Here is a 27,433-nt window from a genome sequence, read left to right as displayed (position 1 = left end):
TATTAACGTTCCTGAATTTCATTAGCACCGGCTGTTTTCTTGCCTGGAGTTTGACCGTGTCACTTTGTAGGAGCCGTGAAAGCCTCGGCGTGTTGACAAAACAGGTCAGAAGTGCTAGCAAAGCCACGGGACACCTGCAGTTTCCAGAGGCAGCCGTCTTTGGATCCTTCCAGTGAGACGCGCACATCACCGTCCCTGCATGTCAATAAAGTGACTGGAGGGAAGATTTATCTCGCCGCCAAAATAGATGGGTTCTGCGAACTAATTACTCCGCTCTAATGTATTAATCAATATTTAGAGAGTAATCACAGAAAAGGACGGGCTGAGACGCTTCTGGCTAAATGTTCTGCCGTTGGAGATGAAAAGTCATTAAAGCAGACGCTGCAGAAGAAATACGGCAGGATATAAGCAGCACCCGTACAAGTATATGGAGCATTGCATGTTGTTTATAGTGACCTACATGGATGGCTACGTCTCAATATCAACTAAAACATTGGATCCTGTTATTATTATGCAACCGAATCACATTGAAAGCAGATGAAGGACTGAAATAAATGATCACTGCCAGGCCCTGCCGTTTCATTTCATCATTCCCCCTCTCCCCCTCTCCTCCTGTCTTTCTTCACATGTGATGCATTGTCTTTTACTATCCTCTCCTCCTCACAGTCTTTCAATTTTTCATGAGCCGCCTTGATAACATGAAAGCACCAGGCATGTACAGCTATATCTCATATTAATGGCATGAGAAAAGGATGTGAGAAGTGAGGAGGAAAGGCCGGATAACTGGGAGGAAGAGACGATCTGGTGAAAAGAAATGGTCTTTGAAGGAGAATCCAAATCTGGAAAAGTGAGCCAACATGTTTGAGAATGTTTATTCAAGTGGTTTATGAGCTGAAAGCTGTCGCCAGTGAATCCGTCACATGACTTGATGCAGACCTTGGTGAGATGACGGCACATCTGGACACATGATGTTGGCCCTTTTCTAAGTCTTGTATTATTCACCTCCACCTTCACCTTCTTCCGCCGCTTATCCGGGGTCGGGTCGCGGAGGCAGCATTCGGAGCAAGGAAGCCCAAACTTCCCGATCCGCACAAACCCCCCCTCGACTGCCACCTAGTTCTCTTTGCACCCGACCCCTATGACTCCCTCTGCGGGTGGTGGGTCTGCAGGAGGGACGGCCCATGTTGTTCTTTCGGGCTAGGCCCGGCGGGGCCCCATGGGCAGACCGCCAGGCGCTCGCATTCGAGCCCTAACCCCAGGCCTGGCTCCAGGGTGGGCCCCCGGCAGCACCATGCCGGGCGACATCATGGTCCTTGTTGTTGTTATTTTCATCAGGGCTTCTGAACTTCTCTTAGTCTGATCCGTCACTGTTTGCCATGGGAGACCCTACCAGGGGCATAACGCCCCCGACAACATAGCTCCTAGGATCATTCAAGGTACACAAATTCCCCCACCACGATAAGGTTGCAGTTCCAGGGGGAGGTCTTGTATTATTATTCATTATTATTATTCATTACTAATCAGAAAAGTTGTTTTGTACATGTGTTGAAGTGTTTTCAGTGAATGGAAATAGTAACCATTATTACTTATTTTATATACATTTATGTAAATACAGTCCCTGCATTTTCATTTCTTCATAAATCATCCCAAATAATAAAGAAATATCTGCTGTCAACTGGCTGCGTCTTTCACAGACAGTGTCATTGACGGGGTTGGTTTTAAATAGGGAAAAAAAAAAAACTTGGATGAAAACGATGATAATGTTTTTCACTTGGAACTTAGGCCCCCTCCAAAAAAATAAGTAAATAAATAATAATGATCCCCGGTGCTGTCACTTTTTAACATTGGCAGTTAGTAATGGATTTTAAATAAAATGACATTTTTCATAAGTGACCAAGCCATACCTTGAAATGATACAGCTTATCGCCACGTCGTCTTTTTGAACCGGCAAATTGGCGGATTAAGCATTTAGTTGCTCTGTAAGCGTAAAATTAAGACGCGCTTGTGTGTGCTGCGTGCATCACTCAGGATTAAGAAAGCGTCCCCTACAGCAGTCAGTTAACATCACCTCGTGATAAAGGATCATTGAAAAGCCAAGCGTGGCCCAGGCGCCACAGGTTGGCACACGTGACTGAATACAGACGCTGCTCTAGGTGACCGTGGTTCAGTTCTGCTGCGATTTAGTCCTTCAATTCGGGTCTAAAAATAATGGAGCTGTTAATCTCAGCCATGGCATCAGCCGCAATTTCTGTAATTATCTGCCATCGCTTTAACGTAACCTGCGACTGGGACATGAACAAAGCCTTTAACATGTGTGGAAGACTTAATATAGACTTTCAAATCAGCCGTCGTTCCAGATTCTTGTGTCAGTTTTTCTTTTAATCTGCTTCGGGACAAATCGAGCTCCAACTGCGGCTGAAAGTCTTGTGACTGATGTGCTCTTTAAGGCTTTCCTTGTTGCTAATCCTGACGTTTAAATCCGTGCCTAATTCTAACCGACACATTGTATGAGTTTGGGGTCACGATTTCTAAAATTGGAAGGGACAGGTTAACACATGTTGTCGACTTTACTGCCGCCGGCTAATGACCAAGATATTCCTAAATAATCTTAATGGTGTTTGAAATCTGCTGACACAATTTTAGCAAAATTATTTTAATATTCTTTATGTTTCGTGACTATTTGCTGAGGGGGAAAAAGAGGATAATAAAAATGAGACTATACTATAATAACTATAATAATATGCAGTACAGAAATAATGAAATATATACTGTATATTTTGATTAAAAAATATTGATGTATTTTAAATACAATTTCTGTCATAAAAAATGTACTTTATTAGTAATAGATGTTTTGAACATGGCGTCCATGTCACCTAATACAGAGGTTTTCAACATTAGTGTGCCGTGAGAGAAACTGTCAGGTGAGTCGTGGGAATGATCCAGTTCCACCCCATTTGTCCGGAGTGAGAGGTGGGGGACAAGATGACATTAAATCATGAACATTTAAAACGTGTTGATGATCTACCAACGTGAGGAGCAAACGACTAATGTGACTTTACTGAGACTTGTAAAGTGTTAAAGTTTGCTCCTCGGTTTAAAAGTTGGCTCAAAATCAAATGCAGAATCAAACATATTTGCCCTAAAATGTGAAGAAAGAAAGAATAGTTATGAATTATGAAGCAAAGACTGTGAAAGATTTGTCTGGAAATTACCCAACCTAGAATGAAGTTCTTTGGTCTAAATTTTTGTTTTCCTTTAACATGAACACTAACCAGAAACTTGCAAGTTAGTCTCAAAATCAAATATGATATAAAGTGATAAAATTGAAACAGTTTAAAATAAATGGAAATTTTTAAATCAATAAATCACAATATATTTTCGCCATACTGCCCACACTTCCTGGAGACATTTTTATACAGATGCATTTTCTGCAAATAACATGCCAAAATAGCCGAGTGTCCTTAGCAACAACTTTTCTCAAATTAAAAGGGATTTTCTACAGGCTCAACAGAGGTGCAAAACACTGGCCTAATGGTTGACATATGGTAAACATATATATTTTTTCTTAGTGAGTGTGTTCTTGCAAAAGATATGACGCCTTTGTCGTCCCTTTTTGCATCGATGCTGAATGGCTTTCACAGGATTTCTCTCTGAAGAGAGGAGTGGAGAAAGAAAGCGCACAGCCACACAGGAGGTTAAGAGCATGTATGGCATGTTCTTGTTTTGTCGGTCGGTGCAGAGGCACGCCTGATGTAAGAGCTTTCTGAACACAGTTTACAGCTCCACCTGTGTTTTTAGTTGTGCCAGCATTGAACCTGAAGCCGCACTGCTGATGGATCTGTATTTGTTTGTCACTTTCTTCCTTGCAATTCTTAGTAAACATCTTTCTGTTCAAAGTGAGTGAAAAAGCATGTCTTGAAAACATCAGAATTGTCTGCGCAGATGGTGAAGTCAAAACATTGTTTGTGGTTTTATGGTCAGATGACCGACACAGCTGGCAAACAAGAAGCATAGTTTTGGTGTTATTATATTCTGAATGACAGATACTCATTAAAGTACATGGTTAATATCTGCTAAACTGTCTTATCCAATGAATTACTAGACCGATCAATCATCCTTATCCAGTTATCCTGTTCGTATGACCACCAACCTTGCAACTTAAAATATCGCACTGCTTTCAGAGCTAATCTTAGAACTTCAAAAAAATGCGATAAATAAATAGAATTTTGTCTCGGAGCCCTGTCAAGATTCCGGGTGCTGCCCGGGGGCTCGCCTCTGGGCGCAGGTTGTGAAAGAGGTCTCAGCTGTCAGAGGATCAGGGGCAGCTTTGAGAGACTTGAGTACAAACATCAGTCTTGAAGGGCTGATCTGTGAGATCTTTGGCTCCCAGTGGTGTTGTAAATTGCGCTGAAATATTTATTTAAGTTCTTAAGGGAGAGATTTCTCCATGACTCTGCAGCGTAATATCAAAATAGCGTGTAACATCCCATCCAATATGCCTGCTCTTTTGTTTGGATGGTTCAGTCTCACCATGATACCACTGACTTGAATCACTAGCTTGATGATTTTATTTCCTACAGAGAATTGAATTCGCTTTCTCTGATCGCCTCAAGCTGCCAACATTTGACTGACACGTCGGGCAACAAAATACAAAAGGAAAAACAAATCTTTCTGTATTTGTTGTTGTTTAAAAAATGGCTCGTTGTTCTTGAAGCCCTGTCTTTGAGCTCTGTTATTCTCACCTGTTGGGCACTACAGTATAATAAAGATGCATTGCCACGTTTCCACCAGAACTAGGCACGAACAGATGGTTGGCATGCTGTTCTAATTTTTGTTTGCTGGCCATACAAGTTCAGAGAGCTGCAGGGTGTATTTCATTGATGCAGGATTAATAAATAAAAAAAAATCGAAATTAATAACTAAACAGAAATAGAAAAGACAGCCAGTTAGTCCCACAAATAACTGTTTTCCACATGGTTTAATTCCAGTCTCCTCCACTAACCACTGGCAAACTGCTAAAATGCAATACTTCACAAGCCTCCGATTATGTCTAGGGGTTTGGTGTTCTGGCATCTTACTTCTTCATGAACATGTATTCAGTCTTGTGTTGAAGTGAAAACAACTGAACAGCCCGACAGTCTGAGACAAACTCTCCTTTGTAAATATTTTATTGTCGATTTTTATAAAAAAAAAAAAAGAGTAGACTCTTTGTTATTAAATAGATTAGGGATTAAAATTAACTGCAGTGGTTAAATCGTAACTGAATATTTCAAGATATTCCACTGGCATCCGATGTTTTCCCACTGTCGTGAACGCACCACCTGTCACGTGACCGGCTGTCTGCCGAGCCTGCTCACCAGGAAGTGGAATGTTGGACAGATCTTCGGCGTTTTATTGATGATGATGGAGGATGAGGAGTTCGAGTTTGCCGAGGATTTAGAGGCTATAATGCAGCTGACCCCAGAGGTGCAGCAAGCAATAGAGCAGGTGAATGAATGCGCCTTTCCGACCGATGCTAGTCTGCTAGCTAGCCTGCACAGCTATCCGTATTCAGCACTGTCCTTGTAGTGAATAAACGGTTCGGTTTTCATGTCATAATATTTCATTATTACCTTTATTTAACGCCACTTTTTTTATTGTGCCACTGAATTCCCTGCGAACCGAAGTGAAGAATGACAGCTGCATGGTTACTGTGTGTTCACAGTTTCATGATAACATGCTGTCTTTTGACGTGAAACGATCTTTAGTTTGGTTTAACCCCATTGTCTTTTAGGTTTTTCCCAGTCAGGACCCGCTGGACAGAGCTGACTTTAATGCAGTGGAATACATCAACACCTTGTTCCCCACAGAGCAGGTACACTCTGAAGTTTTCTCTTCCCTTCGTTATGACTTGCAGTGTATTCCTAGGTGGAAATGTACAAACTTGGTGTGGTCAAGTGACAAACATGGAAACATGAAAAATAGAAATATGAAAATTAAATTAAGCTAAATAGCAATATACCCTTGTACAAAAAGGAGGTATCTAAAAGTAAGCCAAAGTTCGATTTGGACAAGTCTATACATATGTTTTGCGACCTAAATATTTAATATTTAGCAACATGAATATTAAATATTTTGCAACCCTTTTTTTACCATGCATGTCTGTGTGTACTTAATATCACCATTAGGTGTCGCTGCAACTTTTTCATCATCGGTCAGCAAGTCATCTGATTTTATTTTTATTTTTTCTCAGTCTTTAGCAAATATTGATGATGTGGTGAACAAGATTCGTCTAAAAATAAGGTTAGTTGGAAGTCAGTGATACATTGAACAGCTGGACACATTGTGACACAGGTGTTTTGTTTTTTTTTTTAATTCTCATTTTCAAGGCGCCTGGATGACGACATCAGAACAGTGGTGAGAGGACAGACCAACGTGGGCCAAGATGGCAGACAGGTGAGATCAAGTGCCTTCTTTTCCACACCATTATCTGGTCGTTCATCTGACGTTGCCTGCCTTGCATCATTGTTGCAAGGTTTTTCTAAATATAAACCTTGTCTTGTTATTTATGTTTACGGCCTTGTCTCTTTCCTGGAAAGAAAGAAAAGAAAAGTGCAGCTTGAACACAGTCCAGAAAAACATGTCAGCGAACCTCATCCGCTCTCTCCTCTCGTTGTGCTATATTCATGGAAAAGGACAGAATGACTCAGATGGGTCCTCGCAGAGTGCCCCCTTTTACGGAAACCTCGCCTGAGGAAAAGTATTCCTGTGTATTTTATTGAGCTCAGGCTTTGATTTTTTTTATTTTTTTGCCCTTCTTGCTAGAAAACCAGGGAAAAAAACTGCGGCTGATTAAATCCAGCCTCTTGCTACTTGCGGTTCTGAGTGTCTCTCGACGTGAGTTCTGACAGTAGGTGTGTGTTGGTGTCAAGCGTCTGGCGGTGTGGTCCTGTCTTTCCCACTTAGCTACTGTTCACTTGTGGAAACACTTGAAAGTTGAGTAGACCAGGCACATTTTTGACTTGTGCACAATAATTTAGTTTGTTTTTTCCAAAACCTCAGTCTCGCATTTCCAGAGGGAAAAGCGTGGGAACGAGAAAGGGGTGTGATGAAGACAGATGAGCAGCATAAAAATCGAGTACATCCATTTTCAATCTGCACAGTCTGCATTGATTTGTGCGATTTGAAGGAAGCATTTTCCAATGAATCAATTATCGCAAAGGGATTTGGCCGGTGAAGGAACCAAAGCCAACGTTGCTCTGGTAATGAATTATGAATGGTTTTTAACATGTAATCATTTCTCTCGCCCACATGGCGTTCAGATTAATGTACACAGTGCTGCTGTTGTAAATGCTAATGAGCTTTGTACTGCAGTCATTTCCTGCTTCATGTTGTAAGTCAAAATGAAGAAACAAATACACATTCGTATGGCCTCCTCATAGCTAAGAAAATACTGCTGTGTTCATGAGCCATGTCTCATTTCAGAGGCTTCAATTCTTAAAGGTACACCGAGCACTTAACTATCTATTTCTGCCCTGCTTCCTATTGGGATCTGTGGTCCCCAGTTTTGATTTGGAACTAGATCAATACGACATCAGCAGGGATTTATATGTGACTTCCTTTTCCCACCCTTCCCAGCGGCGGGCAGGACCTGGGCTTAAGCCTGACGTGTTCTGAGAACGGAGAGGATGCGGCTATGTTTAAGATTTTAGACGCTCCTCTCAAGGTGCTTTTCAGTTGGAGGTCGAGGTACCATTTATTTATTAAACATAGAGGCGGAATTGGAATTAAAGGTCGGATTCATTACGTGTTATGAATTCGTTGCAGACATAGAAGAAACAGAGTGGGCCATAGCTTTAACCTGAGAGAGGTACGGGCCTTGGGGGATAAACTAATGGTTACAATAATGCAAATGGCTGTCTTATCGTCTTGCCATGGCAGAAACCTGTTGGCCTAGTTGAATTCTGAGATGAAGGCGTGAACAATAATCATCTGTTTGTGATTCAGATGCTGAAAGAGCTCTTCAGCAGACAGGAGTGTTGTTTTCTGTATTAAAATGCAGGATGCAGACCTGGTTTCACATTCACAGCTTCCTTTGCTCTTTGCATCTGTTCACTAGTCCGATGTTGACACATCAAAATCACAAGTCAAACGAAAGCTTCATATCACTTGTAGTTTGAGTACAATTTGGTGGTGGCGTCTGCAGATTGTAGGGATGAATAGCTTGGTGCCTCCAGTGAGTGTCTCTCCTGCTCCACCAGTTTCTCCTGGTTACTCACATAGCCACATGCAACAACACCGCACCAGCACTAAGAGTTGAGGATGCGTCGACCTTTGTGGGAGTGTTGATGCAGCTAACTGCTCTGTGAGTAAAGTTGAGAAACAGAAGCGCTGCTCCCAGGTGGGAGGTTAAGTGGGAGGGCAGTAATGAGGTTCTGGACGCACAAGAATTGTTGTATAGTTGAAGAGTCAGAGAGTGATGAAGAAAGTGGATATAGAGGATTATCACTGGCAAAAGCAAGACGATCTTAACTTAAAATTGAGTTGCAGGAGAGGTAGTCTGACATGAGTGAGATGCAGGCTGTAGTCGAGCTGCAATCCTGTTAAGCTGAGTAAATGGAAATGGGTTTTAAAATGTTTTTTTTTTTTACAATGATTATTCGCCATTGTGTGTGCAAGGGTGCTTGCTTACACACATTCAACCACTAATCCCATTAATCTCAGCTGGTTGTGCTTTGTCTCCCCAATGTTTCCAATCCAGTTTCCGTCCTTCAAACACACTGAAATATCACAAAAGGGTCTGAGATTCAGTATATGTGTCTTGAAATGTGGATTCTCTTTGTGCTTTTGTTGTTGTTCGGTCTGCCACAAACATTATGTGACTGCGTTTTGTGCACGCACGCAGGCAGAGCTCCACAGCATGGACACACCTCTTCTCTTCAAGTGTACAACCGTGGATCAGAGGAGCGTTAATTGAAATTATTGGTGGGAGTCCTCCTGTGGAATTAGCCTAATTCGAACACTTAATGCAGATGTCAGCAGAATAATCAGATCCCAGCCTGTTTTAGATTCCTGGCTTTTATCTTCAAAGAGTTTTGTCTTTTCCTGATCTGTTTCTTTCATTCTTTTTATCGCCTCATTAGCTCTTTGTAGGATTTAGAACATTCCGCTTGCTGCATTTATGTGTTTTTTTCAAATCTGGGTCACAGTGTACACTTTGTACCCAATTAATTTTGACTTTTTTTTCCGGCGGAGCCTATTTATTAAGTCAAAATATATTCAAATCCTTTGAATATTATTGTTTTTGTGAACCACATTTAGCAACAAAGGCTCCAAAAGTTGAAGAGCTTCACGCAAGGTAGTTTTTTTTCTATTTCTAACTGAACTCTTGAGCATTAGCAGTTGCATTACGTTGTTTGGTTTCAGGTTTTTTTTTAACTTTGAGAGATGTCTTGTTAAGTGTACGACAGCTTTTCTCTCGCTGTTGTGTTTAGTCTGTCATCCTGTCACAGGAACAATGTGCCAGAGCCACATCAGTATCTTGAAACAACACTTTTAGCTTGATCGGTTTTATGTTGCCTGGCATGAATTTAAAATGACATTTTCTTACAGAGCAAATTTATTTACGTACAGAGAGTTAAATAGGTCTCTAGAGGATCCCTCTTCTTAAGAAAACCATGTTGGCGGTGGATCATGTGCCTCTTCTTGCTTTTCTAGGGATACGCTGGCGTAAGAAAGCAGATAAGATCTTGGGCTAGGAGGCGCCTGCTCGGCAGTGGTGGCTTTGCTTTCCTCGCAGCTCAATGCAGGAAATAATTAGGAGGAAGCCAGATTGACGTGGTTGAGTCTGGCCTCTCTGGGTGCACTGGATTTGATAAAGATCCCCTATAGGAACCCTCTCGACAGAGTCAGCAACCCCTGTCTTCATGCAACTTCATATTGAAGCATCACTCGCACAGAGCTCCAGTTTTAGATCATAAATCTGCTGCACGGTTGTAAAATGCACCATCATTCCCCCTGCAGAAGATTTAATTTTGAGGCGTCAAATACAACAGCAATCCCAGGACGTTAAAAGGCAGTTGGAACCAGGGACCTTTCTGCTGTGAAGCCATTAACATTTACGTTGTATTGCTCCCCTAATTTGGACTGTATGGCTGAGAGATTAATGAAGTTATTACCGTGCATCACTGCGGTAATTGTTTTTATGCGCTCTGACATTTACCGGAGGCGCGGCCCAATTGAAACAAGCATATCTATGTTGGTGCAGTTATTTAATTCATTTGTGTTTTGTCATTGTTCGTCAGCAGCCGGAAGATTATTTCAATGACTGCATGGCGTAATATTTTTGTTTGTTTGTTGCATTGTATTGTTTGGTTGTTGAGTGCACGTGTGCTTGGTTCACTCAGGCATTGGAAGAAGCCCAGGTCGCCATCCAGCAGCTTTTTGGAAAAATTAAAGACATAAAGGACAAGGCGGAGAAGTCGGAACAAATGGTGAGAGAAATGTCACTATCGTTCAATGAGCTACTTAGAATTCACTATTTGACCTAGTATCGTATTTGTCTTCTTTAAACATGAACAAAGGTCAAGGAGATCACCAGGGATATCAAACAGTTGGACCATGCGAAGCGGCACCTCACCACGTCCATCACCACGCTGAACCACCTGCACATGTTAGCTGGAGGAGTGGACTCTCTAGAGTGAGTACTGCTCATGTCGGAGTAGATGTCAATACTGTCGCTCAATGGTGAGTGTATTTGGTCTGGAATTAACATCCAACTATGTCAGTTAAAAACATGTTATCTGAGAACACAGAACAGAACTTGTTAAAATTAGATATGCGTGAAGCAAAGATGCTAAAATGTCTATATACATTTAAGATACTTTGTGGATTGCAGCCAACTGTTCATTTAACATGAGTTTATAAGGCATTAACAGTATTTCATTAGCAGTGCATTTTAAGAATCCAGCATGTGATAAAAGCTCTTTGGTGTTTGCACATTCATAAGACACATGTTATGAATTTTTATTATTCAAAAGTTGCCTTAGTTTTTTTGAGGGAGTAATCAGTAGTCAGATTGGTTTTTCAAAGTTATTGTGGCAACACTGTTCACATGACATTTTTCCACATGCAAAAACAGTGCAGGGGATCAAGTATAGTAGTCATGTAAGAAAACATCACTGCATTCAAATATCACAATACTTAATGGCCCAGTACTGTATAGATGAGTGATCTCTACTAATATTTAGGAGACAGTCTCACTGGACTGAGTTTGCACCTTATATAACTTTAAAAAAAAACTTTGTAAGTGTCATACACGTAAAAGTATTCATGACATTGTCCATAATAATGTTGTAGATGAGACTTGATGATGAAAATAATGATTCAAAACAATTTTAAATGGATGTTGCGTAAGTACCAACTACTAAAGTTGAATGGTTGAGAAGCACTAAACAGTAATGTAAAATATTTTGTTCACCATGTCTAAGAAAAAAATATGGTATAACTGTTTAACTGAAGAGACAAATAACAGTCAATAAATTCAAGTATTGGTGTTTGTTTACAATGTATTTTTAACACATTTGTGGTTCAATGCGTGTATTTACTTACCTTATATTTATGCATATTAAAGACTGACCCAAGTGTATTTATTCTTAATTCTTTTTTCAGGGCTATGACCCGAAAGAGGCAGTATGGTGAGGTGGCGAATCTTCTGCAGGGGGTGGTCAATGTGCTGGAGCACTTCCACAAGTACATGGGAATACCCCAGATAAGACAGCTTTCAGAGAGGTGAGTCCATATGCCCACGCAACACTCGTGATAAGGCGTTCTTGTCATTTCAGGAAGCAGATAATGATTTTTAGCCAGTTTCAAACTGATTTGTTGCCGTTCTACTGAATTATTCCACAGCAGGAAATTTCCAAAAATCATATTGTATCCTGTTTGTGCACATATTCTCACATAGTTTCTAGCAAAAGTAAACGCCTCAGCTGCACGCAGGAAGGAAGGTCATTGAATAGAAGCGTCTACGCCAATACTTCTTCCATTGTGAGTCTTTCGACGGGGTGTGTTTGCGACCGTGCTCGGCTCATCTCTGTGGAAAATGCGAGCACACATTCAGGACCGTGTCGTTGCATGTGACACTGCCATTAGACCGAACGTGAAACTTGCAACTTAATACTGTTTGCTTGTTTTGGGCCGAACTCAACTTTCTCAATATCATCTGATGCGTACACAATGCCAGGCAGCGTTTCACACAGATCACATGGATTACATGTTCCACGTTGACGAATACTTTCCATCAACAACAGATTCAGGTGGAGGGCCATTGATCAATTTTACAAGTGGCCGTGATCCCATCAAACAGGAGAGGCTGACCTTCTGTTCTGGTTTAACTGAGGTGTGGCAGGCAGCATTCATACCAAATGACAGCTGCACGGAAGAAGTGACTCTGCACCAGGAGGGAAAGTGGTGGAGGGGGCGAAGCAAGATGTAAATGCTGAGCAGCTGGATGCAAACAATTAGTTTTAACTGAGACTGTAATAGAGGGTGCTGATTGCTTCGGTTCCCCGTTGGGGGTTGGAAGCAGAAACTTTTATAAATGGTTGCATACCATTTGTAGATTGCATATTGATCCTTTTTGCAAAAGCATCTGCAAAAACATCATGCTTTGGTCTATTTGGATTGTTTTTGTCGCAGGTGACTACAGTTCATTTTTCAGCCACACAAAGCTGCGATGCTCTGCCGCCGCCACCAGGACAGGAACTCACGATTGATTTTTTTTTTTTTTTAAATAGTCCATCACCAAGTCCCAATGTCTTTCATCTGTCACAGACTGTTTTTTGAGGGATCTACTCAGTCCCCAGGAGGAGTGTGGATGCACTAAATCAGTCTGTGTCCTCCCGATGGTTTGCTCTCCGTCTGAGATGAGTCACTTTGAGACTAAAGTTTAGACTCGACGGACTAAAATTAGCATCTCTCTGTCAATGACATGACTGACTCTGGCAACTCTGTGATTTCAGTCCAGAAATAGGTGGATAGCTACATGTTTGACGAGCAGATAGCACTTGCAATGAAGTCTGCCAACTCGCTTGGCATCCATCTGCGATGCACTCCTCTCTCCACGTTTATTCTGGGTGATTGTCATCGCTCTAGGTGCCGTCCTGGGTTAACCTCACCTTCTTCAAACCAAGGCGCTCATCTGATCTCTCATAGTAACAAACTGAATTTATTTTGCAAACAAGTTCCCGTCTTATCTTATCCCCTTTAGCTTTGCTTGACCTGCTTCCAGTTTACCTGCATAGAGACTTGCTTATAAATCTATTTTAATCTGTCAGACATACCTCCAAGGTTGTTTATTTTTGCCTCTGATTAAAACTTTTTAAAAAACACTAGGAAGGTGTTTGGATCCTGTGTTTTGTGGCTATAAATACATTTATTTTTTCTCACCTATTTGATCACATCAACACATTTTCCTGTTTTATTTTCGCGCTGTCTAGGGTAAAGGCAGCTCAAAGTGAATTAGGAACTCAAATCCTGGCTGATTTTGAAGAAGCGTTCCCTTCACAGGGCACCAAGGTGAGAATCTACTTTTTAAAATGTATTTGCTCCTGCATCGTCAACATGATCTCCTCCTTCCATGCAGAGACCTGGTGGGCCGAGTAATGTGCTGAGAGATGCCTGTTTGGTGGCCAACGTCCTGGACCCCCGTATCAAGCAAGAGATTATCAAAAAGTTTCTGAGGCAGCATCTCTCTGAGTATCTGGTGCTATTCCAAGAGAATCAAGATGTGAGTCCTCCTGTTGTATTTTGGATCGAGTCAATATTTTGAAAGTGAAAATGATGATATGTTCCTGACAACAAGGTTGCCTGGTTGGACAAAATTGACCGTCGCTATGCTTGGATCAAACGGCAACTCATAGACTATGAAGAGAAGTACGGGCGGATGTTTCCTGCAGAGTGGTGCATGACGGAGCGCATTGCAGTGGAGTTCTGCAACATTACCAGGTAGAGCACAGACAATTGATTTGAATTTCCAAAAAGCAAATTTGATGGGAATAATTTTGATATTTAGAGTCAGAAACAAATCTGTTACCGAATTTACTGAAGAGCTTTTTAGGTGACCTTTATATTTGCAAAGACAGCTAAGTAAGGAGTGTGGTTTTGTTTTTACATATTACTGTAAAATATAGGACAACTGATCGTGTCGTGGCTTTTATTAATTCAGTTACTTAAAATGGAAAATACTCTGGAGGAATAAATGCTATAATATGGGAACAAATATTAGAAGAAGCAAAAGTTTCTGAGAAATGATGTGTTTTTAAAATAGTTTCTGAGAAACAGTGGGTTCACTAGTGTTGTAGTTGAGACCAGAACATATAGAGATTGAGGCCAAGATTTTCAGGGCCTCTGACTGCGTCAAAACCAGAACCAATGAGGGTTGAGACCAAGATCGATGCTCTTGTTCAGCTCATGTCCTACAACATGCTCAACAACAAGGACAAGATTCTAGAATCTAGGACCAAGCTGAATACAGAAGCATTGGTCTGTGAGTCGTATACACATATACATTTGTGTCTTACTGCAAAAGACATTTTTATAATAATAATAAATCAACAACTGAAATGCTTTCATTGGAACTAACTCGCAGTTTGTTCTGTATTCAGTTTGATCTCGTTCTTGTGCTTTGGCTTGGTCTGGTCCTCGTCTCCATCAATAGTTTGATCTTGACTCGGTCTGGGGCCCTCAAAATCTTTGCCTTGGACTTGATCTCTGTATGCTCCTGTTTTGGTTTCAGGTTAGGTGCTCTCAACTGCAACACTGGTGATCCCACATATTTGCATTATGACCACGTGACATAGCTATATTATAAAGACCTGCAATTTTACTATGGAAATAGATCAAATATAAGCAGTACAAATGTCCGAGTAAATGTATATATTGAAATAATAATAATACACTTTAGCATTGGGAAATGTTAATCATGAGACAAATATGAAAACAATTCAACAATATGCTGAAATGTATGCACAATTAGTTTGAGTGAGTATGGTGTACTGTGCACTATACCGCCTCTCAATATGACGGTTTAAATGACAAACAAGTGGATGGCCTGGAACTTGTTTTCTAAACCACAATAACACAGAATCAAAATTCATAACTACAAAGTTTGCCGCAAAGAACTTGGCGTGACATTTTTAGTTTGTGTAACCTTCAATTGACGTAGATGCCCCAGATGGGTAGTGACCTCGCACTGACATGACTTGGTTGCAGTCGGCGCTTGTTTGTTTCGTGTATTCTGTGGGGTCCAACGGGGGGTCGAACAATATAGGTCAGAATTCTGGGTCACTTTCCTTCCACGTTGTTTTTGTTTTCATCCAAACGTCTGAGTTCACATGCAACATGTATTAATACGTGTAATGCTCAGTCAAAGACGTGCACCTTTGTGTTCCCGAGGGTTGAGCTGGCCAAAGTGATGCGAACAAGAGCTAAAGAAATTGAGGTGAAGCTGCTGCTCTTTGCTATCCAGAGGACGACGAACTTCGAGGGCCTGCTGGCCAAACGGTTCTCTGGATGCACCTTGACTGATCTTCCTGGGGTGAGAAAACTCAGTCACGAGATGATTTTTAGCAGAATATTGTGGGCATAATAATCTGTGAGGTACATTTGAAGATAGGGTTGGATGGGTTTGTTGCTGCACTCAGTCAGTGGTGGTTGTTGTCGACTCTTTAAAAGATGTAAATGCACTATTATTTAGAATTCAAAGTGCCACTTCGTGTGTTCTTCTGCTTTAATCTTTCATTAGCCTAAGCATCTTCACTCCCTAGCCGACATCCAATTGAGTGTGAAGTACAAAATAGTTGAGCCATAAATCTAGGTCAAGTTGTTTACCGCTGAAAACGTTTAAACTACACAAAGTGGCTTTCGTCTTCATTTTACAACATTCGGTAATTCAATCAGGGATTTGCGTAGATGGAATTTCATAATTGGAGGTGTCAATTCTACTTCATGAGAAGAAAAAGTTGTATTTCTTGCCACAGCAGCAGAAGAGGCCTGACAGTCCGCTGGAACCCACAAACCCGTTTCTGGAGGACGAGCCTGGCGAGGATCTGGGCGTGGAGAAGGATGAGGACGTGACCAAGGTTGGATATGAATCCTGCTGATCTTCTCATGTTTTATATTTCATGAAGGTCGTCTGGATCCTTGAAGTCACCCACTTTGAACATATGGAGGGATTTATGTAGAAACAAATGACTTTACTCTGTGATTTTAAAGTCTTTTTCCATCCTTTAAAGCCCAGAAAACCCAAAGCCCCAGACAACCCTTTCCATGGCATCGTGTCCAAGTGCTTCGAGCCACATCTATACGTCTACATAGAATCTCAAGACAAGTAAGCAACACACCCCCCACTACTCCACACATGTGATTGAGATGAAGCACAAAGACCAGGTTATTTGTTCGGCTGGCACGTGAAACCTTTTTCCATCGCGAGCCGAACAATCAGATCCTCCACCTCTCATTTTATCCCTCTGCCTGTCTTTCCATCTCTCGTTCCTGCACCAGCGTCTGACTGCAGTGTGGCAGAAATGTTTCCCATTAGCTGCTCGACCACAGACGCTTTAAGATCACCAGAGTGGTTGAATAAGTGCTGTAGCTGCAAGTCTGCTGGGTTCATTGTTACCTAAACATTTTCCTTATTTTTATTTGACTTCAGTCCCCCTTTAAATGAGTCCCACCATACGACAAAGCCAGAGCCACCCCTCCCCCCAGTGAGAGCTGATTGCTCTAGAAACAGAGGCCAATTTTAGGAGTTTGGAGCTCACATGTGCCCCTTGTCTTGTAAATTTCTGGGGCATTAAACGCTCCTCTATAGTTTCGGAACAGAGCTGACCCCTTTTCAGTGCAGTCCAAAAGCCTCAAACAGGCAAACCTCTGATCACCTTGTTCCCAGCAGGATGGAAACAGTGGCTTGCTTGTTTTTAGTTTGGCCGTCGATCCAAGATTCAGTCGAGCCACACCAACAGCGAACCTGTTTACTCTCGCCACGACTGCGAGTGATGCTTCTCTTGTTAAGTCAATTTGTTCAGCTTCATAGTGTCCTTTTATGCACCCAGTGCGTTTCAGGACGCTGCTGATGTACACAGCTTATCTTCCACTTCAACTCGGAAGATGAATTTTAATGCAAACCAAAAATGAAATATCCACTGTTTATTTATTTGCAGTTGCAAAAGTCGCTGTCAAGAGTCAAACATAGGATCCAGTAGCCATAAATCCCATGGGCCACCAACTGCACTGCCATTCAGACACTGCAATAACTTCCAACTGCCTTTTTGGCTCCTGTTGCTACTCTGTGGGCCGTCCCACCTACATCAATGGAACTTGGCTGCCTTTCACTGCTTCCTTTCCCTAGAACAACCTTAGATGCCCGCTGTTAACAACCACTGCAGACAAAGAACACTGGAGCTGCAGCAGAAGTGGGAACAGCACAATATCAGCCAGATGTTGCCTTCAGGAACTCAGTGGCTTGGCCTCCATGAAAACATGTATCTGTGAAAGTGTGTGTTTCCTCGTCTGGCAGGAACTTGGGGGAACTCATTGACCGGTTCGTGGCCGACTTCCGTGCGCAGGGCCCACCCAAGTCAGGCACGGAGGAGGGAGGGGCCGTCCTGCCCAGCTGCGCTGACCTGTTTGTCTACTACAAGAAGTGCATGGTGCAGTGCTCCCAGCTGAGCACCGGCGAGCCCATGATTGCCCTCACAACCATTTTTCAAAAGTTCCTAAGAGAGTACGCCTGGAAGATCCTTTCAGGCAACCTCCCTAAGTAAGAAAGATTTCAACTCTTACCCCTCCATTTATTCGTTTTCATGGTCAGGGTTACGTTTCTTCATTATGGATGTTGAGTAAAAATTGTATTGCTCCTCTTCCACGTAAGCTCGGCTGCATAGTTGTTATCTTCATCTCAGCAGTCCTAAGTAGGATTGTTTTATTCAATTTTTTTATGTTTAGTTTGCTCTTTTCTTTGTCTTGGCATTGACGCAGGCCATTATGTTTCTGGAAATTTCCCACCAGACCTGCACGTACACACACACACACACGGATACACAACACACATGAAAACAAAGGCAACGACACATAAACTTGGTATGCGCTACCTCCAGAATCTGATCCATTGTTCCAACAAAGTGAAGTTACAATATCGGGGATTGTTTCTCCGATGTTCTTATCAGTTCTTCTCCACCCAGGTCCACCAGTAACAGCGGCGGACTCACCATCAGTAGCCTACTGAAAGAGAAGGAGGGCTCAGAAGTAGCTAAATTCACGGTTGATGAGCTGTGCCTTATTTGTAGCATCCTGAGCACCGCGGAGTACTGCCTGGCTACGACACAACAGGTACACTCAGTCACATGATCGATAACCTGGATGGTTTTGCTGTTCCCTGTGCCACAGACTCATCTAAGCATCAATGTCAAGCTGCTCTCCCAAGTTCCCTGATTCACTTTCACTTATTACCCTCCACCTGCTTCCCTCTCTCACCACGCAAGGATGCTGCTTAATGATGAACAGAAACTTTTTCACAGCAACAAAACTTTTAATGAAGTTTTAATGATAACGGTCCCGAAACGTTAAACTTGTTGGGAGCTGGTTGTCTTTCATTAGTGCCGTTCTCTCTACAGGACACATCTGTCAGCACTCATACAGTCGCAGTTGTGAATTTCTGACAATTATCGTAGTTGATCACATTAAATTATCTGTGGCAAATTCAAAAAGCAGTGTGTTAAAATCACTTGTTAAAGCTGTAAGAATCTGATAATATTCAACTATTATTCCATTTTTGAAATTCGCTGCCGTCATTCTATTTCCACCCGTTCTGCTGAAAGTAATGGCAGTGGCACATCTTTTTTCATATCTTGTCTCTACAGCTGGAAGAGAAACTGAAGGAGAAAGTAGATAAAGTTCTGGTGGAGAGAATTAATTTAACCGGAGAAATGGACACATTCAGCACGTAGGTGACATTTTTTTCCCCCCAGTCGCACTTCCTTTTTCAATCCTTTTCCTTAATCCTTTTTTTTTTTTTTTAAATCCTTTTGTCAGTGTGATTTCGAACAGTATCCAACTGCTGGTTCAAGATCTGGATGCTGCATGTGATCCTGCGCTCACGGCGATGAGCAAGGTATGATGCAAATGAATACTGTAATAGTTAAGCTGTAATTCTTCATTTGATCCGTGATGTTTCCCACCCCTCAGATGCCGTGGCAGAGTGTGGAGCATGTGGGTGACCAGAGTCCCTACGTCACGTCCATCATCATGCATATCAAGCAGAACGTCCCAATTATCCGAGATAACTTGGCCTCTACACGCAAATACTTCACCCAATTCTGCATCAAATTCACAAAGTGAGTGAATTCACTTCTCTACATTCCTCTTCCAAAGGCACCATCAACACCTTTCCTCTCCTTTTCAGTGCTTTCATCCCTAAATTCATCAATCACCTTTTCCGCTGCAAGCCTATCAGCATGGTGGGGGCCGAGCAGGTAAGTTGGTGAACTCAACAGTGGGGAATTTCTGTGCTTCATTTCAATACTTCGGCCAGCTCCTTCTGGACACGCACTCGCTCAAGACGGTCCTGCTGGATTTGCCTTCCATCGGCTCCCAGGTGCTGCGGAAAGCACCAGCCAGCTACACCAAGATAGTAGTGAAGGGGATGACCCGAGCAGAGATGATACTCAAGGTGAGCTTGACCCCTTCATTCTTAGACACGCCTTTCCCCTTCCTTTACTTCCATCCACCCCATTGGTTGTCTTCCTCATCTCCTTTTACCTGGGCACCTCTAATCTTTTCTTCACATGAGCTGACCCTCGGTGGTGACTGACTTCAAATATTTCTGTCTGATGTGAAGACATTTTTACTGTGGGAAATACACCTGTTGTTTTTGTCAACGCCACACAACACATGGTGAAACCGTATGGCTGAGACAGCATCTGTTGGTCCGGGAATAGTGTTGTTTTTTCGGGTATATTACACTGATTTTTGTCCAGCATTATACTGTAATTATAAACCAATTGAATGTTCATGAAAAGTCCATTTGCTTGGGCAAGGACCTTCATCTTTGTTTCAGCCTCTTAACACCCAAACTGTTGCCTGGTGAGCGTTTTTGTTTTCACCATGTTGTTTTGGATGAAGGGAATGGGACCCGGAGAGATCAGGTGTGTACAGTACATGGCCGCTGAACAACCAAGGGACCGAACTAAATTTCTTTGGGAAGAATTGAGTCATTCTGAGTCAGTCTTTCATTGCAAAAGACGTGTTTCCCTGAAGCACTTTCATTCACGTCAGGCATTCGTTCTGCTGCTAGTGGTGTAATGTTGTGATGCCACGTCAAGATGGTGTCTCTACTTATAACCAGTGAGTTTTTAGAAAAGTATCATGGAGCTGAAATGTTAGTCCTCATTTGAGGACGCAGGTTTTCAGGCGGTCAAATCTCCAGAGTCCACATTTTCAGCTGTATCTTGGAAAAAGCACTCAGTCGTGTGCGAGTCCAGAAGGTTCCTCTAAACAGTTTACTCTCCATAGAACCCCACAGTCAGGCCGCAGCACAGGTTTGACATGAGCTGAAGGAGCCCTTCTGATTCTCAACAATCTGAAGTTAAACACATCATCCAAGTGGATTTCTTAACGGCCCACTTCTGTGTGGAACAGACACTTTAACAACCCAAGATTCACATTGTGGCCTTGTATGGTTGGGAACTTCAGACAGGTTACCTGTTTGCATCCGTCACTTTGATCCATTGTGGGGTGATGGAACGACTAAACTCTGACGTGTTGTCAAACCTTCAGCTTTTTGCCGTTGGTGCTTACATTTCTCTTGAAAACGACTTTCAGCTGCTTCCACTGATTGAGCTTCTTTCATCGGCACCAACAGCAGACTGCTTATCTTTCAGTGTTTTTTTTGGAGCTCGACTGGCAAGCTGGTGTTTTATCAGTTGCCTGTAGTCAGCCAGGCAAATGATCTTCTTATTAGTTAATTGTGTCTTTAACCTCATTACAGCGTCTCATTAGCCAGCTTCCTTTGAACACCCCAACACGTACTGGATCTAGTACACACACACACACGTTGACGTGAGCGTGATATAAGCTTGAAATCCTCTCGCTGGAGGTGTGAAGCAGTGTTTGTACGCAGCCGTGTGTCTGCTCGGAGAAGCAGTCTGCTGTGTGTGTGTGTGTGTGTTGGGTATGGAAGCAGAAGTCAAGAACCTAATGGGACCTTTGAGAATAATGTTATGTGACCACCACAAATAAGGCCCACCCTAATGAACTGTCCTGGGAGTGTAAAGAAACGTTCACACACTTGGTGCATACCAGCGGGTCTCTTGGCTTTGTGTGGACTCCCTGGAGTTCTTTCCTTCCTGAGCACTTTGTGGTTCAACTGTCTTGGTGGTGTTTGCACACTGCGACTGGCTCTGACGGCCTTGACTGTGGCAGACAGTGTGTGACAGCTGTGAAGTATCTGCAGGTGAAGTCATCCTTGAAAACAGTTTCAAGTTTCAGACTCTCACGTCTGTTGTCAAGGTAATTAAGGAATATTTGACGTCAGAAGCAGCCGATATTGAAGCTTGTAACTCAAAAGGTCAACTCATCATATTATTCATGTTCAGCCTGTAAAAACATAAATGTAAGATCCATCCGTAGTGATGGGCTGGTGAGGCTTCATGAAACAGTGTCTTTATTTTCAGAGCTCAGTAGGTGGCGCTTTCAGTTTTAAAGTGATTTCAAGTTTCATTGTCTTGATTCTTAGAGCAGAGAGCGCCATCTGGTGGGCTCTGACAAGAGCCCGCTGTTTCATGAAGCCTCACCAGATCATCACTGATAAAGTGTTGCAACAGTAAAGGATGGAAACAAGTTCTATTCTGTTTTTTTGTCTCAAACTGATTCACAAAGGGCCCACAGTAGGTGTGGGTTTTTGTTCTAACCAAACAAGCGCACATTGGTGAACCGATCAGGTGTCAGCTCTAGCAGGCAACACTAGACTGACACTCAACTGGTTACAATCTTCAGACAGCTGATTGGCTGGAAACTGCACCCACTGTGGCCCTGTTGTGTCGGTTTAAGACCCCCGATGTCAATGATGCTAGGAGCCGCTTTCTTCAAATGCTAAAATAGGTGTAAAAATGAAGTGATAAAAGAAATGCGGAGCAGTAATATTGGAAGAGAAGATACCAGTTAATGGGCTGCTTGGTGGAGATTTGTGCTCAGTAGTTCCATTAGTCATCGCTCTGTGCCTTGTTTTGTTGCGGTGGTTAAGGTGGTTAAATACAATGCTGTGTGTGTTTGATGTGATGGAAGGACAGAATGCTGATTGTACTCTAGCTGGACCTCCAGGAGACGGCAGCGAGGGCGCTGCTCACCACCAATGTACTTGGTTTTGATGTAGCTCTTCATCAACTTCAATCGCTCCGTTGAAGTAGGCAAGTATAGTGCACAGGATGTGCATTTGTGTTGTTGGTCTCATCTAAAGCAAGAGCAGGTCGTCTAGAAGAAGCAGCAGCTTTACATCCGTCTATCTATCATTCAGAACATCAAGGTCCTTTGCAGGTAATTGCTTCCATGACTGAAGGACGTCCCTTCTTCTTTCACAAAGAAAAGATGTAAGCGTGCGTTTATATTCCTTCAAGAGGACTACGCTGTTGTGTTCTGACTTGGAATTGAATCTGGTCCGAGAGAAGTGCCAGTCATAGTGAAAACTGGAGCACTTCCATTGTTGGAGCGCGTGTTGAGATGTGACAAGTCACTCACAGATGACCAGCCTCATCAGCAAGTTTTCGAAAGGCAACAATTCTCTTGGCGCCTATGACAAGCAGCTTTATTTAGTCTGGAGGACAGAATAGGTTTCTGCTACTCCACTACTAGTAAAAGTACCACATGCAAATGAGTTTTCCCTCTTTTGTTTAGACGCTCCAACTCAGGACTAGGAAGTGTTTCTGAAACCGCCAGTTAATGTTGGGCCCAGAGGTTTAAAGTCGTTTTTCAGCGTCACATATTTCCCTCCCAAGAGGGTCAAATATTTGTAAATATTTAAGTAGCCCTCTCTCAGCACTGAGTGGTGCAGATAAGTCGTTAAAAACAAATTTGACGATGAAAATATTTTTACTCTGAGACAGCCACTCACACACCCATGAAGCGTTAGAGTCGCACTTAACGTGTTTTCAGACTGCGAGAAAACCCACTCGAGCAGAGGAGGGCTCGACCAAGCAGAAAGCTCCCAACACAGCTCAGTCTGAGGAAGGAGCCATATTTCACTATTGCTCTGCTCGTTCCAGACTCCCATGGTCAAGATTCTGTTCAACAGATTTGAGTTGTTGATGGCCGCTTCTGGTCAGTAAATCTAACTTACATCCTTGAGTACTATATAAATCAAGTGAAGTTATTTTAAGGCGTGGACAGATAATTTCACTAATATTCACGATTATTTCACTGCAGACCTTCTTGCTGTGACGCTGCAGCTCTGCCCACTATCCCACCGTGCTGCTACTGAATAGAATGATTGGTTGTTGATTAAAAAGGCTTCCTAATGTAAACAAAGGCACGATGAGTCGCTGTGTATTCATCCAGTAACAATAAAGGAGAATATGGTGCTAAACAATTGTAGAAGTCGACCGGTCGACAGACTCGAGTATAAATGATTATTCAATTCGTCGCCGACAGGTTAATGAATTGACTAGTCATGACATCACCACTCTCTTAACACATTCCACTGTAAGAGGAGAAATGCGACCGAAGACGCCAAAAGTATGGGACCGTTTGACACATCAAAGGACACATCAAAGGACACAGCACATTTTTAGCAGTTGGAATTCAGATACAGGTTTCAAGTGTCTACATACATTTTTTGTATTAAAAATGGCTGTGTACAACACTACAATCGGACATGACGCCATGTTTGTCAACCTGTGCACATAATATGATGACTAGCCAACTGACTTAAACAGAACTATGAACGACTTGATGTATTGTATTTCAGATTTATCAAATAGAGAGAAAAAAAACAACATTATATTGTTCGTATATCTTAAATTTCCTTAAGAAATTCATTTTAATTAGTTTTGCTAACACAAAAATGGTGGTTCTCGTCTGCTATAAAGTGTTAGGTCTTCAGCTTTTTTCCACGTAATATACCTGTAAAAATGGCCTCTCCCTGACTTTTCCATTTCACTTACTTGAACACATGTGATGCACTCACATTATAAAGGAGGAACCTTGAGCTGCCGGTGGGTCTCTAAAGGGTATGGACCAAAAAGCATGGAAATAATTTTTCATGCAGTTAATTGGGGGCAGCTCTGCTGGGACTCCCCTGTTCACTGGTCGCACTGTGTCGGGACCTGGAGGATTGTTTGGAGTGGTTTTTAGGTAAACAGCTGTCCTTCATGTTTGGGAGAGATATTTAGGTAATTAGTCGATTTTCAGGCCCAAAAACTCCAAAACAGTTCATTCATTGTGAACCAGCAGCCAATATGGGACAGGTCAGGCTTCTGTTGTTGGATCTGATCCCAGCACAGTTGAGTTGTCCAATTGCTCTGCATGTTGACGTGTGTTGATCCGAACCCGACCCACCGACTTCCTTTCTCCCGCTCAACTCTGTGCTCTTTGAAAGTCAAGAAAAAGCAGGAGTTCTCATTCACATGTGGCATGAAAGCCCGGACCCTCCCTCTCCTCCGTTTTATGCCTGTTTTCATTCTTGAACTCCCCCACCAGCGTTTTTACAAGGTCCCCGCAGGCCTTTCTGTTGGCCTGACTCCAGGACAGTTGCTTTGTAAATCACTGGATCCAGTTGGAGAAGCCAGAGATCTCACACAGGCTCCTGCTGCAGCTCATTCCTCCGGAGATAAGTTGTGGAAAGTGTTGGAAAGAATGATGCATTTGTTCACAGTTCACACCTGAATCTTCATTGTCACAGTATGTAGAGTTTATATTTGAGAAAGTGGCACTTTTTCCGTAAAATACTGCTGTTTTTCTGCTACTAATCTGAAGACGGAATTGTGCACACCTGTAATCCCACACACTCCCGCATGTGAGGGATTATTACTTTGGGAAGTTTTGGTTTGGGTTAATCCTGGAGCTGCAGGTCACGTCTGCGCCTTGCTCATTATTCTCCCAAAATAATTACCGGTGAGGCTAATTCTCGCTCGCTCATGCATGGAATAAATGATGCGTGGCAGGAACCTGCGGCGAAAGCAGCTAAATTTAGCGCCCTGCTCTTCAGTGGACGCTCAGATGAAGCCCCCTCCTGTGGCTCATTTGAGCCGTGGCTGCCACATGTGGGATCCTTTAGAGACCCGGGGTCAGGAAAGCCAGGTGGTGGATGCTCACACTGCTGCTCTTCCACAGGTGGTGATGGCCCCACATGAACCGCCCGTGGTGTTCGTGGATAACTACATCAAGCTCCTGGCTGATGGGAATCCCGAGACCTTCCAGAAGATCCTGGACATGAAGGTCTGTGTCTTGGCGGGATCTTTTCGGCTTCTCCTTAGATTCTCACAAAACACACCGGTGGAGGAAAATGGCTGATCCGAACCCTCCACAGCTCATTTCTTTCTATTGCACATCCCAAGATGTAAAAACTAGACATTACGGATTTACAGGAGGTTATGTGCAGTAATGGCGGAGCAGTAACTCCTTTAATGGGCCGCTCACACAAGTCGGTCTCACAAACTGCCGTAGGTTATCATTTGCGAGCGGGATGTGGTGTTTTAGCCCGGCACCACACACCACGTTAAATAGACCCAAATAGAAGCCGGCGACTCAACGGGGGGGAGTTGAGAGCTTCACTGTCATGCAACGTCCTCGGATCTGTGGCGTGAAGATTGCTCTTAGAGAAGCGGCATGTTGGTGTGAGTGGATGAGTGAACGGGCAGGTGAGTGAGTGAGTGACGTCGCAGCTGAGAGAGGGAGTCGCTGCTGTGTTTTGGAAAACACTCATGAATTTGCTTGCAGGGTTTGAAGCGCAGCGAGCAGAGCAGCATGCTGGAGCTCTTCAGACAGAGATTGCCCACTCCTCCCTCAGGGGCCGACGGCGGCCCCTCGCTCTCCTTCAGCACACCCACCCCGGAGCAGGAGTCCTCCCGCATACGCAAGCTGGAGAAGCTCATCAAGAAGAGACTATGAGCGGAGACTCGCCGCGTCCAAAAACCAGTCTGAAATGATGAGGAATATCTTCACTCTGGTGAAGCCGCATCTTCTCTCATGTCCTTTCACATTATCAGCCACAAGACCGACGTCTGTTGCCGCAGACATCAGCACGGTGCCGCAGTGTCCTCGGACGGAGTCAAGAATGAAGCTGTTGGCTAAATACCGCTCATGGTGGCCCTCGCTGGGAATCATGTCATGATTCCCGGCTGCCTGAAGTGAATTACACTTGACGGTTTCCAAGTATAGTTTGTCGGATCGGACGGCCACGTCTTGCCTCGGCTGTTTTGAGTTGAAGCAGAGATTTGCATCTTCCTCCGCCGGCTATTACGGCCGACATGTGGCGTCGGCTGTTTAGAAGACGCTCACACACACACACACACGCTTGTCTCCGTCTTCGCTGTATGATATATTAGGTCACAGATTGTTTCCTGTACATAGTGACACGGATGTGTGGAGGCATTTAAAACATGATACGTGGGTTTGGTGACTGTTTTGTTTTAATCATGGCATCAATGAGGACGACTATTTATGAGACGATTTGCAAGTTAGATTAATATAATGGAATTGGAAATGTAAGTAACCGTTGTGTGTCATATTAAATCACCGAGCTGTGACACAAGAAGTGCGCGCATGAGTGGTTGCTGCTGTTTTGTGACATGAACGTCTTCACTTTCTCAGCATCCTTTGACACACGTGTCACCTGGAACACGTCGTTAGAAACAGCAATTGTCCATCCGTAAACGCGCCTCTCCATTGACTGAACACTGTCATCACAAGCGTTTATACTTCGGATGCATTTAAGTTTTGCGGCTGGTTCAAACAGCAGAACGTTGCTTTTAAATGGTGCACGATTGTTCCCCCTTTTTTACTTCATCTCATGTGCGCGTCATCACTTTGTTTCAGCCACGTTCCATAATTGAAATGTGTCGCAAATCGGACTTGAATGACACGTTGAGCGCCGTCTGAGCTGCAGCCAATCACAACCCGGGAAAAGTTTCAGGGGGCGTGTCCTGCCGGGGTCGCTTTTAAAAATCGCCTTCCAGGAAAAGAAGAAAGTTCAGAACAGTCCGGAGCTCGTGGCGGCGGAAGTAACCGTCCGGAGCGTGTGGTGCTCGTTGGCTCGCGCGTCAGGGCGGAAAGCTTCCGTGGCGGGGGGTTGATGAGAGCGGCCGCCGGCAGCTGTGCTCGCGCTCCGGGAAGTGGTTGACTCAAGAGGAAGCTCGGTGATCTGGACACCTTCCTCTTTCCCAACCGCGCTCCTTCCTCTGGACCT

The 27,433-nt window shown here is 43.2% G+C and overlaps 1 protein-coding gene across 2 annotated transcripts; it reads left to right on the top strand.

Moving 5' to 3' along the window:
- The first annotated feature begins 5,331 nt into the window (after positions 1-5,331).
- vps53 (VPS53 subunit of GARP complex) lies at positions 5,332-27,423 on the top strand. Of its 2 annotated transcripts, none has more exons than XM_053873158.1 (22): positions 5,332-5,487; positions 5,774-5,854; positions 6,233-6,282; positions 6,369-6,435; positions 10,386-10,472; positions 10,563-10,678; positions 11,650-11,769; positions 13,479-13,557; positions 13,625-13,768; positions 13,844-13,986; positions 15,436-15,577; positions 16,023-16,121; positions 16,275-16,369; positions 17,558-17,800; positions 18,222-18,369; positions 18,900-18,982; positions 19,072-19,150; positions 19,225-19,373; positions 19,442-19,511; positions 19,571-19,708; positions 25,360-25,464; positions 25,966-27,423. In XM_053873158.1, exons 1-22 carry the CDS (start codon positions 5,398-5,400, stop codon positions 26,134-26,136), a joined length of 2,499 nt encoding a protein of 832 aa, XP_053729133.1. In that variant the 5' UTR covers positions 5,332-5,397; the 3' UTR covers positions 26,137-27,423. The 2 variants fall into 2 exon arrangements, with proteins under 2 accessions (XP_053729133.1, XP_053729132.1); XM_053873157.1 differs by having other exon boundaries at positions 16,020-16,121; positions 25,966-27,421.
- The last annotated feature ends 10 nt before the right edge of the window (positions 27,424-27,433 follow it).

This window comes from Synchiropus splendidus, chromosome 8, assembly GCF_027744825.2.
Source record: "Synchiropus splendidus isolate RoL2022-P1 chromosome 8, RoL_Sspl_1.0, whole genome shotgun sequence".
In the NCBI taxonomy this organism is placed as follows: domain Eukaryota; kingdom Metazoa; phylum Chordata; class Actinopteri; order Syngnathiformes; family Callionymidae; genus Synchiropus; species Synchiropus splendidus.
Note: the sequence above shows the minus strand (reverse complement) of the source record. Positions and strands in the feature narration are given on the sequence as shown.

Excerpts from the sequence above, each read along its gene's own strand:
- vps53 (XM_053873157.1), top strand. The coding sequence starts at position 5,398 with ATGATGATGGAGGATGAGGAGTTCGAGTTTGCCGAGGATTTAGAGGCT. Across the intron at positions 10,679-11,649 it reads GGAGGAGTGGACTCTCTAGA|GGCTATGACCCGAAAGAGGC; the intron begins GTGAGTACTGCT and ends TTCTTTTTTCAG. Across the intron at positions 16,122-16,274 it reads AGGATGAGGACGTGACCAAG|CCCAGAAAACCCAAAGCCCC; the intron begins GTTGGATATGAA and ends CATCCTTTAAAG.